Genomic DNA, 16,751 nt, shown 5'->3' with positions numbered 1-16,751 from the left:
AAAAAAATATAATTTAAAATGGAAATAGGCGATTTTAGCGAAGGATTCTTTTTAGCCATATCTTCTTTTCAGCAGTATATATTTATAGATATGTAATATAATATATATGTATTTATACATATACATATACATATCTTAAGAAAAGAAAATATCGATTAATTGATGATTTCTGAGATAATTTTAAGCAACTTTTTTTTTCATTAATTCTTTTTAAATAAATGAAATTTAATAAAGCCGCGACTTTAGCCATGCGTATAAAATACATTATAAAAAAACGATTATTAGCTAAACTCGAACAATCAAGTATTTTTTGAAGAAAATAATTAAATATTAAATAAATTATAGAATATATAAAATATATATAGAATATATAAAGAAAATATATATAGAAAATAATTAAATATTAAATAAATTATATTGAATTATATCTTATTTATGAACAATGATGAGTAATTATAAATTAATTAATTATTATTCGCATAGGACGAATAAATTGAATTTAAATTGCTATTCAAAATCAGTAAAATACATTATAAAAAAATGATTATAAAACTTACTATAAAAAAAAAAATTCTAAATAAAATTAATTAAGTAGATAAAGTTAGTTACTCACTGAAAATTCAACTCGAGTTTTGAAATGTTATATTGTATCATCTCTTCTTAGATATTTTTTCTAAAAAAATTCTGATAGTATTCTGATTGTCTTTTCTTAAATATTAAACTAATTTTCGACAAATTTATGCGTAACACTAAACTAATTATAGATAAAATGTTGAAAAATTACATACATGAAAATAATGTATCATTGAATCAATGTATTTACCAATTTCTACTTCAATTTCTACTTTTCCCGATCACTAACATTGATTAGCTGACTTGTTAAGATAATTGAATTTATTAAATTTTTTTTTTTATTTTTTTTTTGCATTATTATGCTTTAATATTAAATATTTGTGTTTAAATGTTCGTAACTGCGAAACTGAGTAGGTAATGAAATATTAATGTATGCATGAATGGATTGAAGTCTGTAGCCGAATGAGTGATAGCCGAATTTAGATGAATAAAAAGATGAAATATGTTTTCTCATCTTAATGATGAATAAATTGTATTAAGTGTAATATACATGATAAGATTACTATCTATTATTATTATCATTTCATATCATATTATTATTATTATCTATTACTATCTATTACAAATCAATAATACAAATCATTGTATATAATGACAATATACATATATAATCATGTCTGTTCAATTATATTAAAACAAAATGAAATTTTAACAAAGTGCAAAAGATTGATATCCACAAAAATTCCTCGTATAGTATTTGAGAGATATATGAAATATATTGTAGCCAAAGACACCGCAAATCAATTTCCTGAAAATAACTTCCAAGCCTAAGGAGAATTTCGAACCAGATTTAGAATGAATATACAAAAATATGTAATATTCCAACTTTAATTTGCGCGAATTTGTCATAAATTTCAAAGAATAGGAATGAAGAATAAGATGATTTTAATTGCCATTGAAACTGCTTTAAGAGTTATCATTCTTGAGTTCAGGATCATATTGCATTTCAGTCAAACTGAAATATTTTAAAAAAATATTTAATTCTAAATATTTTTTAAATGTTTTCATAATGTCTTCGCATTATTTTCATTTTTAATCCTTTATTTTAGACTTAATAAGTTAATATTTTAGATTTAATAATTAATATCTACAATAATAGGGAAGAAACGCTTTTCGAAGAAACGCTTCTTGAATAGACAAGTCATAAATTTCATGATTATTTACTTTGAATTTACTTTAACTTTAAACAATTTTATTAAAAAAATATTAAAATGATCTTAATTTTTTATTTCATAAATATTTTTTAATTTAATTTTTCCTTATGAAATTCTAATTAATTTATTTAATTTATAATTATTATTTATAATTTTTAATTAATAAGATAAATTTTATTTAGTATGTATTTTAATTATGCTAAATTATTTTTTTATATCTCTAACGAATAATTGATTAATAATTCAATATGAAAAAATGAATATAAATTGAATATAAAAATGGAATATGAATTAAATATATTTAATTTTTATTTAATTTTTGTTTTTTAGGTAATGAAGTCAATCTTATAAAATAAATAATATAATAATATAATTCAGTTTTTAGTTATAAAATAAATTTATTTAGATGTTGACTTATAATTAAGTAAAAATTTAGAACATAAGTAAAATTGATTACTATTTTTAAAAAATATTTTTATCATCTATTATGAAATATACTACATTAATGGATTTAATATAAATGTAATTTAATATAATTCAATTGATAAATTATAAATAATTTTTTTTAATCATTTGCATATTTCGATAACACTGTATTGTAAATCTTTGAGTTTTCAATTTGATAACCAATTGAATAAATCAATATACATATATTCAATATGGAAATTAAAAGATTTGATATTGATTGAAACATATAAACGATAGAAAGCTAAAAATTTATTAGTTGAATTATATTAAATCTCTTGTAAATGTTGATTGACAGAAAATACTAAGCAGTAAAATAAATAGTAAAATTATTTAATAATATGATATTATAATCGAAATTAAAACTTTTTTTTAATATAATTTTAGACTTATGTTCATGACTTATCTATTCGAGGAAGATTTCTTTATATGGAAATCTTTTTTTATTATTGAGCATTTTCTTAAAGATAAAACGAAGGAAAAATGTTACAAAAGAATAATGATATTTTTAATGATAGTATTTACATTTAAAATTAAATATTTTTTTAAGATTTTATTAAATATTATTCAATATTTTTTTTACTTTTTTTTTTAGTATGAAATGTAATGACCCTGTATCCAGGAATGATATTCTTCAGTTACGGCATCATTATTTATTTTTAATGAGATTTATGTTAAACATAGATCCTTAATATTTTATGCATCACTCTTAACTTAAGTTTCAATTAATTTAAGTTTTTGAGAAACTTATTTTAGATTTTTATTTTAGAAATATGGAAACTGATTCGTGGTATAATTGTTTCATGAATATCCCAAATTCACTATAGAGAAATACCCATTTCCATGGATATTAATCAGTTTTGGTATGCATCTAGAATTTATAAAAATTTCGTCATGCTTTAATTATCGGATATGATCACATATTATATGTTATATGTTATGTGAGTTATTATGAGCGATAACAATTTCGTATAATTATGTATATCACATTCATTAATATAATATATTGTTCATTATCAAAATAAAATATTTTTTCATTTTTTTTTTATTCAATTTGGGTCATAGATTTTAGTCATCCATACATTCATTAATATTCAAATACAAAGATTTAAACACATGTTTTAAGTGTAACAATGTGGAAGATTAAAAAAAATTAGATTCAATTGTCTTCAAAGATTATAAATGATCAATTGTTGATGAACTAATAATCAAATGTTGATAATGTACAGAATTGAATAATAAATACATACTACATACATTGTTCTTATAATATATTGTCTTTACATGTATTATTTTTTAAAAATTATGATATTTTATGTATAATCAGTTTGGTGTTATGTGCAAATTTGTCAATTAGTTTAATGCTAAAGAAAAATATTAGAATATTGTCAGTGTTCAGAAAAAATATCTAAAAAAAGCTGACACATTTTAAAACTTAAATTGAATTTTTGGATGAATAATTTTATTTAATTTTATCTTTATTACTTACTCGCTGAATTATTTTTTTTATTTAATATAAGCATTTATTTTTTTATTCGAAATATGTATTATTTATCATTTATTTTTTAGATAAATTTTATAATTATTGTTTTATATTATCATTATTGATATTGAATAAAATAGCTGTTTGTCTGAAAATAGTTATTAATTATATATTATTATATATTATTGTATATTAATTAATTTCATAAATAATTAATAATTATATATTATGTTATAATATTATTCGATATAATTTTTTTCAATAAAGAATTTGTTATATTCAACATATTTTTTCTCAATATTTTTTTTTTATATATTCTTTTATATTTGCAATTTGTCAAAAAACAAGATAATAAATAAATATAGTTTGTTCATTTAAGTGACTGTATTTTCACATATAAATACATCGTTATCAACACCAATTTTTAGAAATAGGATTTTCATGAATTTCGGTATGAATTTGCTGAAGAAATTTGGTATTAATCGTTAATTATTTTGATATATATCCCTTTGATGTTTGATATTTGATATTTGATATCTTTTTGTTGTCTCATACTTATTTTCTTTCTTTAATTCAATTGAATTCGTAGAAATTATTTCGTGATATATATAATTAATTTTGTTAATACATCATGTAGCTTTTTTGTTAATTTCATAATTAGCATTTAATTAATTTTTATTATTTTATATATATCTATTTCTATATATATATATATATATCAAGATCTAATGTGATTTCTCTTTAATCTTTTAGGAATTGATTCAAGATTATTCAAAATGTAAAACTAGATTCATGTGATTTTTTAATTGTAGTTTCTCATTGTAGTTTTTGGAGTAACGAGCTTTCTTTTAAATCTTTCATCATATCATCATTTCGAACATATTAGAATAGGTTATTTATCTAAGATAAATTAATTATATGCGTCCTATTTTCTTAATTATTTGACTTTTATGTGATATAGTATATAGTAAACTGGATGTCAAATATAGATGCCATATTATGAATAATTATTTTATATAGGAATTTGTTTTATATATCGAATTTGGAGTATTTATTTGATAATCAATAAATGAAATATTTCTATATTTTGAATTTTTTGTTTTCAATTTAGTCTGTTTAAATGTAGGTTTTTGTAAGTATTTGATACATTTTATTTGTGGAATAGATATATTTTTTACTATACATACAATATATATATAAAATGTATACAATATATTACATATATTATATTGAAAACCTCCTTCTAAGTATGAATGTTTTAAGTATTGCATTTTAGAATATTAATATATGCATATATTCTTGCATATATTAATTTTATTTTAAGTTTTATAATTGTTCTTATATTGATTTTTATTAATTTTATGGAATATATATTTAATATATATATAAATTTTTAGTGAAATTGAAGAAAAAGAGGATTTAATTTAATAATCAGATATTTAATATTTTATAGGATTAATTAATATTAATATTAATATATGATCATCATAGTTTTTAAAGTAAATAAAAATAATCGAAATTCATGTTTTTTGAACTATAATATCGCAATATTCATTGCTATTAATAATTATCAGAAATGTTATTTTTCTCTATTCTTAAAAAATAAATAATTATCTCTATATATTTTCATAAAACTTTTAAGAACAAATCATTTCTGACTTGTCTGTTTAAGAAGTTTTTGCATTTTTATTTATATATAGAATATTATCTTAATACAAAATTATTTATATTTAGTTATATTTAATTATTATTATTACATTATAGGATTCAAATCAATATGAAATTTTTGTAACTGAATACAGGTTATTAATATATTTAAAGATAATTTTTATAAATTATAAAGAGTTGATTTTAAATATCTAAATAAACATGAAATTTAGTATGTAAAAATGTTGGTTAAGATTTATTTACGAAAAATTATAAAGTTAGTCTTATATATCGATTTCGATTTTATATAGCAATCGGATCAATGAAAATTATATTCATATTATTTTAATTTTAAATAAACTATTCTGAAACTATATCATATGATATGTATCAAATATATATTATGTAATATATAATATAATATAATATAATATAATATCAAAGAATATGTATATTTTTATAGAAAAAAATTTAAAAAATTTTTTTATAGAATAAAATGAATAAAATTTATGTATGTATATTATTTATAATAATAATTAAGATAAACAATCTAAATTTAAATATTAATCAATGTTAATTATACCTTATTATTATTATTATAATTTATCTCTTATTCTTTTTTCAAATTTTCTATTATATAAAATGTTAATAAACTTGTGTGATATTTTTAAAAGTCAAAACAAATACAAAAGATCATATGCAAAAATATTGGCAGTTTATTAAACTATTTATTAAATTATATACAATTTAAAATTATTTTATAGTTTTGTTTGTTTGAGAAGATCTTCTAATGAAAAATTACATTACAATTTAAAATCTATGAATTCAGAATACACAATTTTTTATATTTTAAATATACAATTTTTTATGATGAAATATAAATATAATGTCATTATAAATATATCGAATATCGTTAGAAAAAAGAAAATTTTTTAATGTTTTTTTAGTACATACAAACATTTTTTAATACATAAATAATATATAATACATAAAATAATATTAATATATTATTAATAATTATAATACTAAAAGATGATAATAATTATTTTTAAATTATTAGATTACATTCATCTTGCTATTTTAATGAAAAATATATGAACAAGTCAGTAACATAATGAATTAGCTCATGGATGTTCTTTTCTTATTTATATTCAATGTTTTTTACTCTGATGCATATAGTATATTTATATAATAGATGCCAAGTAAATACTTTTTATAAAAAATATATTTAAAGTACTAGTTGTTTATATCAATTAAAGTTGAATCCCCAAGTGAGAATATGTAGAATTAATCAATGAATCTATATTTTTCATTTTAATTGTACTGGTTGAATAATTATCACTTTAACTTATGATGTATGTAAGAATCAAATAAATAAACAACATAGGAGAAAATAATGCATAGTAATTTGAAACAGTCAAAATGTGGAAAAAGTCATAGCACAATTATTTATAGATTATTTATTATGAAAAAAACAGTTTAGGCTTTTTTTTCATTCATAGATTTCGATTTTGATAACCATTTTTATACATCTATTTATAATTAATTAAATAATTTTAAAAATAAAATTTATTAATTAATTAAAATTATTATATTTCTTTCTAATATTCTAATTATTTAACTTATAATATAAAAGTTATAATTTTATTTAACTTAAAATATAAAAATTATAATTTTGTAATTAATTAATTAAATAATTAATAATATGAAATCCGCAAGTATATGGTTTTAAATTCTCAAATATATGTAATCATAAGAGACAGTTATTCATTACATATTAATTATTATAACTTTCAAATAGGCAAGTATTGGCAACAAATATTTATATTGTCTTTAATATAATAAATATTCTTATGCAAAATTTATTGTGACTTTTTATGATTGGTATTTTTTAAATATTGCTAAATGCTAAAAATAAAAAAGAGATATTTTAAAAAAAATTATTTTTTGAGAGATTAAAACAAATATGTTCTCATAATTTTTGCGTATAAAAGTACATTTGAAAATTCTTTAACATTATGAAACTTGTTTTAACTAAATTTTTATCAATAAAATCAAATAATGGTGCAAAATTCGATAATTTTAGAAAACTTACATAATTTTGTAATTCATGTATTTTTTTAATATTTTCAAAGCAATCTCAAAAAGTTCTGAATTAGCTTTAACAATTTATTTTTATACTAATATTTATTTCGAATAATTATGAATATATTTTTTAAATTTTATTGACTTTTTGAGACTTTTTGAGGCAAATTTGAGAAATTGATTTTTTTCCATGTTTTTTTCATCGTTTCGAATTTATTATATTATGTTATATTATATTATATATTATTATATTATATTATATTATATATTATTATATTATATTATGCGATGTTATGAATAATATAATAAATGAACAGTTTTTCTTATCAAATCAAAATAATATAACGAACGTAAAAATTATAAAATTTAAATATAAGAAGTGGTGAATTTGTCGATTACACATTTTCTTTTTAGAACTTTTTGAAAAATTTTAAAATATTTTGTATAAAAGATATCAATTTAAATAAATTTTTTATTTAAATATAATTTGTGTATAATGCAATATTATAAGAAGTTCTATTTTTTCAAATATCTTCAAAATTAAAAAAAAATATATAGTTAATTGAATATTTGGATTATAATATGATGTGATTTTTTTCATATTTATTAATTATTAAAACAGATTTACGGATTTAACAAAATAAATCTAAATAATTAAAAACAATTTATTATTTTTAATTTAACAATTTAGCAATTTTATTTTTTTTAATTTAACTAATTTATGATAATGAAAATTAAATATACAAAATATATATTTAACTTGTACCAAATTTCATTTTATTATTTATATTTTATTATATTTTTAGAATTATACATTATTAAATATTTTCTATTTTTTTTAATTTTAAAAAAGTTTAATAGAATTTAAATATTTAAATAATATTTTTTAATTATATTTTTATTGTATATTTTTTTTAGAAATTTCTGAATATAATTTGATTTAAAAACAAAGATATTCGAAACAAGTCTATTGATCATAAAAGAAAAATTTTTAATTTTAGTTTTTAATTAATTTTTTTTGTGCGGATATATTTAAAATAATATTATGTATAAAAATAATATTGTCCAAAAGATAATATATAAAAAAATAATGTCCAAAAGAATTAAACGAATAAACGAATAAATCATTAGGAAAATCAGAGAAAGTTATTTTATTATAAATATTTTTATTGATTAGATATAATCATAATAAACTTAGAGTTATTAATTATTTTGTTTACTGTTATTTGTTAAATAATTATATTTTATAATATTATTAAATTTTATATAATTTCAAAAATAAGCATCTTTTATTTTTAATAATTTAATTATAAATATAATTAAAAAGTGAATTTCATTAATTATTTTATTATCACAAAGTTACAAATATATATCCTAATCATAAAAAGTAAAAAAAAAGTAATCATAAAAAATGAAAGATAAGTAATTTCAGTTAAAAAATAGCTTTTAATTTTTTACAACTAATATTCCAGTATGTACGACAATCGACTTTAATTTTCAAATTATTTGCAAAAAATATTCAACATTCACATTGAATTCTATCTAGTATTCTATCTCTATATAATTAATATTATATTAATAGATATTAATATTACGATTAAATTCTTCCATATTGAGTTTTTTTGTTTTGCAAATTTCATCTAAATAATAAAAAGAACAATTTAACAGATCTCCCTCAATTTTAATTGCTGTAAATAACTTCTCTAAATGAGAATTCCGTCTTTATTGTTTAATTGTTCGAAATAAATTTAAAATTGATTAATTTTTTTTAAATTAAATAGTATAAAATCAATATTTACAATTTTTATAATTTTTTTTTTGTCAGTAGTTCGATGAAAAAATTAATGAATTATTCGTTTAATAATACTTATCATGAAATCATATACTTTTTAATAAATTTTTTATATTTTTTATTGTTCTCTTTAGAAATTATATTCTTTTTAATATTCTTTTCATATGTAATAAATTAATCAATAATATCACAAAATTAAATAATATTTTTATTAAAATATTTTTTATTAAAATACATTCGTAAAATACTTATTGCATTATATTTATATCACTATCATTATATCATTTCTTCTTTATAAATATTTAAAAATAATATTTTTCTCACTTGCACTAATATATTCTTTTAATGCATTTTTAACAAACAACATTAATGTTTTCATAATCAGAATAAAGAGGTAAAAAAACATACTTTATGCTTGCAAAAATCTGATCATAAATCATTATATATCAATAATCAATATATACATACAATATATACATATTGATAACTGTGATCGTATATTGATACATACATAATCATAGATATATATAATATAGATAGAATTCAATACTATAATAAAATAAAAGATCTTACCAATAAATCAAAAATTAAATAAAATCAATTGTCGATTACATATAAAGAAAATAATTACTCAAAATGAAATTATTTATATCATATTTCAAAATTGAATATAATGAAGGAAAATTAATTAATCAAATAAATTATAGATATATTTATATGTTCTTGTTTTTAATAATGAGATTTTATAATAAAAATTAATTTATTATAAAATACCTTAAAAAATAAACATTAATCAATTTAATAAAATCTCAATTAATATCTTAATATTAATTTTTGTGGTTATTTTAACTTCTAGAATTGATTTTCTAAAAATATTATATATATATTAGTTATTACATATTTATTATTTCTTATATAAATAAAATTATACATATATAAATATATAAATTCAATAGCAAATTAAATTTAAACTATATATAGTATATATAGTTATATATAAGTATATATATATATAGTAATTGATATCTTTCATTTTTTTAAATTTTTTATATATAGGATATTGTTATATTTATAAAATACTTTTGAATATGAATTTTCCTTTTAAAAATTTTAAGCTGCTTGTTATTTTTTATAGTTAGCTATGTTTGTATTTCTGAAAAGCATACTTTCAATTGATGAAATTTAAAAAAAAGAAATCGAGAAAATCTAAAATTTTAACTTTGGATATTTATTAGTTTTCAAGATATTACTCATATATAAATGTTATCAATATATCGTCCTCACATTATAGATTGTCATTGCGAGCTCAATTTTTGCCCAACTTTCCTCGATTCAAATAATTGGTTGCGTCGTCAAATATAAAATAATCAACAATATAATCAACGATACAATAACAATATCGATTCTAGTCTAAGTTGTTTTAAATAAAATCAATTATTATAAGTTTGATTACTCAAAAAGTATTTTTTATTTCCAATGTTTTGTTTTCAAGTAAATATTTTGTTTTAAAAACTTATCAATATCTAACATTATTGAATTGGTTAAGACAGATTTTTACCAATTCCATCATACCAACAATAACTATTATTATATTTTGATTGTTATTATATTTTTTCATTCATTTTACTTTTAGTGATTTAAAAATAGATTTCAGTATATCGTATTTAGCTTACTATGCAACAAGCACTCAGAACTATAAACATATCGTATAAAAGAAGAAAACTATTTTTAATTTACTAGTTTTAATTTGGATTAAATATTTTTCAGTTATATTAGAATAATTACGTTGTGTACTTTTTATGTGCAATATCCTATAGATATTAAATCTATTATTGCTATTTATTGCTATTATTGCTATTACATCATTGCTATTCATACATTCATACAGACGATGATTACAAATAAAAACAAATGAAAACAGTATTAGTTGTATTAATTATATCTGTATAGATAAAATTCAATATATAGTATTGAAAGTTTTTTTATTAATATTTCGCCCATTCAATATTATGTGATGGAGGATTTCAACAGCAAGTCAACTATGTGGGGTTTTCCAGCTACCGATTCGAGGGGCCCGATGATGGATAGGTAACTAATTTGGATCTTCAATTGAGCAATTAGGAAATCAATTAATACGTGCGTTCCAGAGTGAGTCTATTATTGACTTTTCCTGGTCGAATAATATCTAAAATTAATAATAACTAATAATAATAAAAATTAACTCTTTAAATTTAGGATCCAATTTGTCTTTTTTTTTTTTTCTTTAAATTTCATGTCAATTGGAAGTATATGTTTTTCATTTTTTCGACTTGCATTATTTTCTATTTGTTTATTAGTTATATAGCAAGTTATGTATTTATTAGTAATATCATTATTAGATATTTTTTTTATTAAATTCCTGTATTTATGTATTAAATTTTATTATATAAAAATTATTTATATTATTTATTTATATTAAATATTATCATTTAAATTTATTAAATAAAATCATTTATAAATATTTTTATATTTAATCATATATTTTATTTACTCTTATACAAGTATCTTAGCTTAATCACTTCGAATAATTACTAAATATATTTAATATAGATATTTATAAGAAATGTAAGACATGGAATTTAATGTTTCAAGGACCATATCTCATAAAAGATATAAAGCATATATGCTTTTTTTATGGAACGCATTTAGAAGATTTCAAAATCATCTTAATTTTTTTTCAAATAGAATGATCTATTTTTTTATATTGTAAATCGATTAAATAGAATATCAAATTCTGAATAAATATTGATTTTCATATGTCCTAAACTTAAGTTAACTAAATATTAACGAAATAATTTTTAATAAAACTTACTATTTAGAAATTAAAGTAAATGATGTTTGAATTGATGTTCCTTAACTCTAATATAATGATAATTTATTTCTTAATGAAGAAACAATATTTTTAATTACTTATGAAATATACATATTTCTTAAATTTTTTATTTAATATTTTTTGTTTCGAAAATTTTAAAATTGTTAATAAGTTATTGTATAAAATTGTTAAAAGTATAGAATTTATTTTTTAAAATTATCCTCAAGAAGAAATCTAATGATTTAATAATCTAGAAATGATCTAATAAATGATCTAAAAAATAAGCACAAAAACTCTTTTCATCGATTTGGAAAATCTCGATGTTCTCTGCAAAATCTCACTAGGATGTCTTGATGATCAGTGGATGAATTGGCTTCATTGAGGCTATTACGATACCCAATTTCCTTCTAATTTTATTATAATTAGGGCAGTTAAAAATGATGTGATTGGTGATAATTCATTATATTTTTCGCATATTATTGATTCTTTTGTTGAGTAGATGTAGGTGAGAGAACTTGCTATGTCCGATTCTGATTCTCGGAATTTGCTGTTTTCAGTTGAATTTTGGATTCCTTTTCCGATAGATTTATGAAGTGAGCTTGTTATATATTCATGTTGCGGTCCAGGATTTAATAATATTTTTACGTATTTGTTGATGTCCGATTGTGTATTGTAAATAGGTGTACTATCTGTTCTAAAGCTACTATTTTTGCTTCAATGTCGGCCATTGCATTCCGTAGATATGAGATAGATCTATGCTAGAATTATTGTTTTGTCAATTGATCAATTTTGTTTTTTTTTAAATAAAAATATATTTTTATATATTTTTATATTTTTATATATTTTTTAATAATTATTATTCATTATAAATTTTTAATATCAATAATACAATTCGATATTTTTCATAAAAATCTATTCATATATTTCCATATCAATCTATGTATGTCTAAAAATAATTAATTTAAGAAATATTTTTAATTTGAATTTTTTAAAATTTATTTGAGAGAAGAAAAACACATAAAGTAATATTTGGCTATTAATGCTTTTTTTGTGTTTCATATTTTATAAGAAATTTTACAAAACTCAAATTGAAATATACATGATGTCCCAATAATGTGGGAATACTGATTCACTGGAGATTTCTGAAATGATTTTAAGCAACATTTTTTTTTTGCAAAAATTTTTCTTATGAGTTATTAACAAAAAACACCGGCTAATTAACGTATAAGTTAGTTGAGCCATAAAGTTTGGCTACGATTCAATACGAAAAATTCAAATTCAAATAATATATATTGAATAATATATGAAGAAAATGTGTTAAATATAAGAAATATTTTTTATCAATAAAAAATTATATTGAATCTTATATAGGAATAATGAATAAATTATTAATTGTTAATAAATTATAATTATTCATATAAGACTAATAAATTGAATTTATTCATTCAAAATGAATAATATCAAATTATGATATAAAAAAAAATGAATGTAAAACTTTTTTAACAAATATACAATAAATAATATATAATAATAATAATAAGTTATATTTGGAATAAAAGAAGAAAAAAATACAATCTATAATAAATTAAAAAACAATTGATAAGATAATAAGATAAATAAAATCAATCATTTATTGAAAATTCAATTTAAATTTTTCGAAGTCTTTCCTCTTAAAATCTTTTTCTTCCTTAACATTAGTATTTTGGTATCTTTTCTTAAACTAAAAATTTTTGACAGATTTATACTAAATTAATGATTACGTATTAAATTGATTATATTATATATGTCCCATAAGTTTCTTTCGCATTAGATTAAGAATGACTTTAACTGGTTATTTTTATATGAACATGCAGGTTTATCTATTTACATTAGTTTCAGTCATCCCAGAGCTTTTTTAAAGTACGTTTCATTAATGACACAGTCTCTTCTAAAAGTTTTTTTTTATATTGTTTAATATGAATAGCCAAAAAAAGCATTTGCGGCATGTTATGCTTTATTGCTTTAAAAAAGGTAATAATGTAAATGATATTATAAATGCAGACGAGATTTGTATTGTTTATAGAAGTGGTGCTACAATTGGTTTAAGAGATTTAGAACTGGCAATTTTGACTTGAAAGATGAAGGTTGCAGTGCAGCCCAGCAACGGCGAATACGGACTTTATCAAGGCCATGCTCGCTGAAAATCCATGATATAGTGTGCAAGAGCTAGTGAATGCCACTAATATTTCCAGGAAAATAGTAGATAATCACCTGATTAAGATAGGATATGCCAATCGATGTAAAGTTTGGATTCTACAGTTATTGACGGAGACCGATTTTATGAATCACGTTTTTACGTCCCTTTTGCAGCGACATGAAAGAGATCCTTTTTTAATGAGGCTTGTCACTGGAGACTAGATTTGGATTTTGTATCAAAATATGCATCAAAAACGTATTTGATCTAAGGACAATAGACTTTCAACTGTCGTGAAGTTTGGACTTGGACTTTGTAATCAGCTATAATCTCATAAGAGAATTGAATTGAATTTTTCTTCCGCTTTGTTACATTTTAATATTAATATTTAGTATTTTTGTTTTTTATGCTTGTGATCGCAAAGGAATAGATACAATAGATAGATTACAAAAAAAAAAATATTAATAGATGTATGCATAAATTGAAATTTCTGATCGAAATTGAATAAGTAAAAAAAAATGAATATCTTCTCATCTTAATAACGAAAAGAAGCTAATTGTATTAATGAACACGATACTTATATTATTTTCTCTTATTTTTATATTATTTTCTATTATAATGATTCACAATATATAATCATATCATTTAAAATCCTTCAAATTTATATAAAAGTATAAAATATTAATTAATTTATATAAAAGTATAAAATACTAATTATCAGAAAAAGTTATCTAGAAAAAGTTCATAATAAATTTGGAATATCTATGAGGCATATGACAGTCAATAATATTGTGAATCATTTCTCTGAATGATGACACCCTAAAGTATTATTAAGAAAAGTTTTTTAAATTAAAAGTGTTGCTTAAAAATTTATAATACTGATTTGCGCATGTTTATCATAATTCTCATCAAGGATAGGTTTACATTCAGGGTCATATTGCATTGTAGCCAGACAAATATTTTAAAAAATATTTAATTCCAAATATTATTTAAATTATAAATCTAGCATTATAAATCTTAATAACAGTTCCAAATTTAAAAGTTGAAAGAATTTTTTTTAGTAGAATAATAGATACGATATATATTTTATTATATTAAATTATATATTGTACATCTGAGAATCGTACATCTTCATGGAAATTATTTTTCAGTGAATTTTTATTTGTAATAAGTTTACTACGCGCAAATCTATCAAGATTTTTTGTTAGTTTAATGATAAGGAAAGATATCAAAATACTGTAAAGGAAAGATTTATTTAAAAATGATTTAGAGCATATTTCAAAAAGATTTGATTTTTGAGAGATTAACTTTATCTATTTATTTAATGAATTGTTTTTTAATTTAATATAATATAATGTATTGTAATATATATAATTGTAATATAATATAATTTATTTTATTATTTTACACACACACACACATACACACATATATATATATATTATTTATCATTCATTCGTTAGAAAAATTTTGTCATTTTATATTCTTTTTTTTTTTTGCTATTCATTTTGAATGATAAATAAATTTGATTATAAATATTAATTAATTTAATTATTATTCCTAAATTACATGTAATTAGATATAATTTTTTGTTAATAAAAAAATTTGTTACATTAAACATTTTTTTTGATACATGTTGAAAACTTATATATATTATAAAAATACAATATTGAAACGAATTTATGCTTTATAAATGGTTAATATCTTTAATAGAGTCATAATATAAAGTTATTGCAAAGAAAATATTTGAAATTAAGAATCTCCAGTTATTACTTATTATAACTTATTAATGATGTTCACATATTAGACATTCTTTATATGCTACATTAAGCATTTTTAAGCATAATGTTTTTTTATAAAGAATGTTGAATTGCATCAATTGATATTAAAAAATATAATTTCTTTAAAAAAAAAAAAACAAAATTGAATATCATATGATTTTATGTATTCATCCATAAAGGAATTAATATCAAAATAATAATAATATCTTTGATATTATTCAACTTTTAAATATTTTTCGCCATAAATAATAATATTAAGAAAATATTAATATTAATATGCATTAAGAGAACCAAAATAAATTGAGATATGATTTTGAAAGAAGTTCCTATAGGAACATTTCAGAGAATTAAAGAATGCAAGAATCTCTATTTCGTTCAAGAAATATTTAAACTTGAAATTTTAAAATCAAAAAAATCATATCAGAATATTTCAAAAAACTTGATTTAATTAAATATATTTGTTAAAGTATGCTATTATATTCAATTTATGATAAAAATACAATTCATACCGATTAAATTAGTTGATTCCAGAAAACAAAAGAAGTAATATTTTCAATCATTTCAAAAAAAATGATGGACATGATTTACAAGAAAGAATTCTCAATTTGAAAATTTAAAAAATGTAATATATATAATTATAAAACTTTGAAAATATGTAATGTTTATGCAGATAAACAAAATATATGT

General features: G+C 18.6%; 1 protein-coding gene across 6 annotated transcripts in view; it reads left to right on the top strand.

Annotated features, from left to right (window-relative positions):
- The window catches only part of LOC102680054 (RNA-binding protein 1-like), a 45,664-nt gene that overhangs the window by 7,208 nt on the left and 21,705 nt on the right, over window positions 1–16,751 (top strand). The window contains exon 5 of one of the 6 annotated variants that reach the window (XM_031511446.1): window positions 11,272–11,493. The exons of the other annotated variants lie outside the window; for them this stretch is intronic. Coding sequence (XP_031367306.1) covers window positions 11,272–11,347 — 76 coding nt within the window. The 3' untranslated portion in view covers window positions 11,348–11,493. Of the gene's footprint in view, window positions 1–11,271; window positions 11,494–16,751 lie in introns of those variants that run through there. 6 annotated transcript variants of the gene reach the window in all.

Source organism: Apis dorsata, unplaced genomic scaffold, assembly GCF_000469605.1.
Source record: "Apis dorsata unplaced genomic scaffold, Apis dorsata 1.3 scaffold_323, whole genome shotgun sequence".
Classification (NCBI taxonomy): Eukaryota; Metazoa; Arthropoda; class Insecta; order Hymenoptera; family Apidae; genus Apis; species Apis dorsata.
This window is presented reverse-complemented; position numbering and strand designations above follow the sequence as displayed.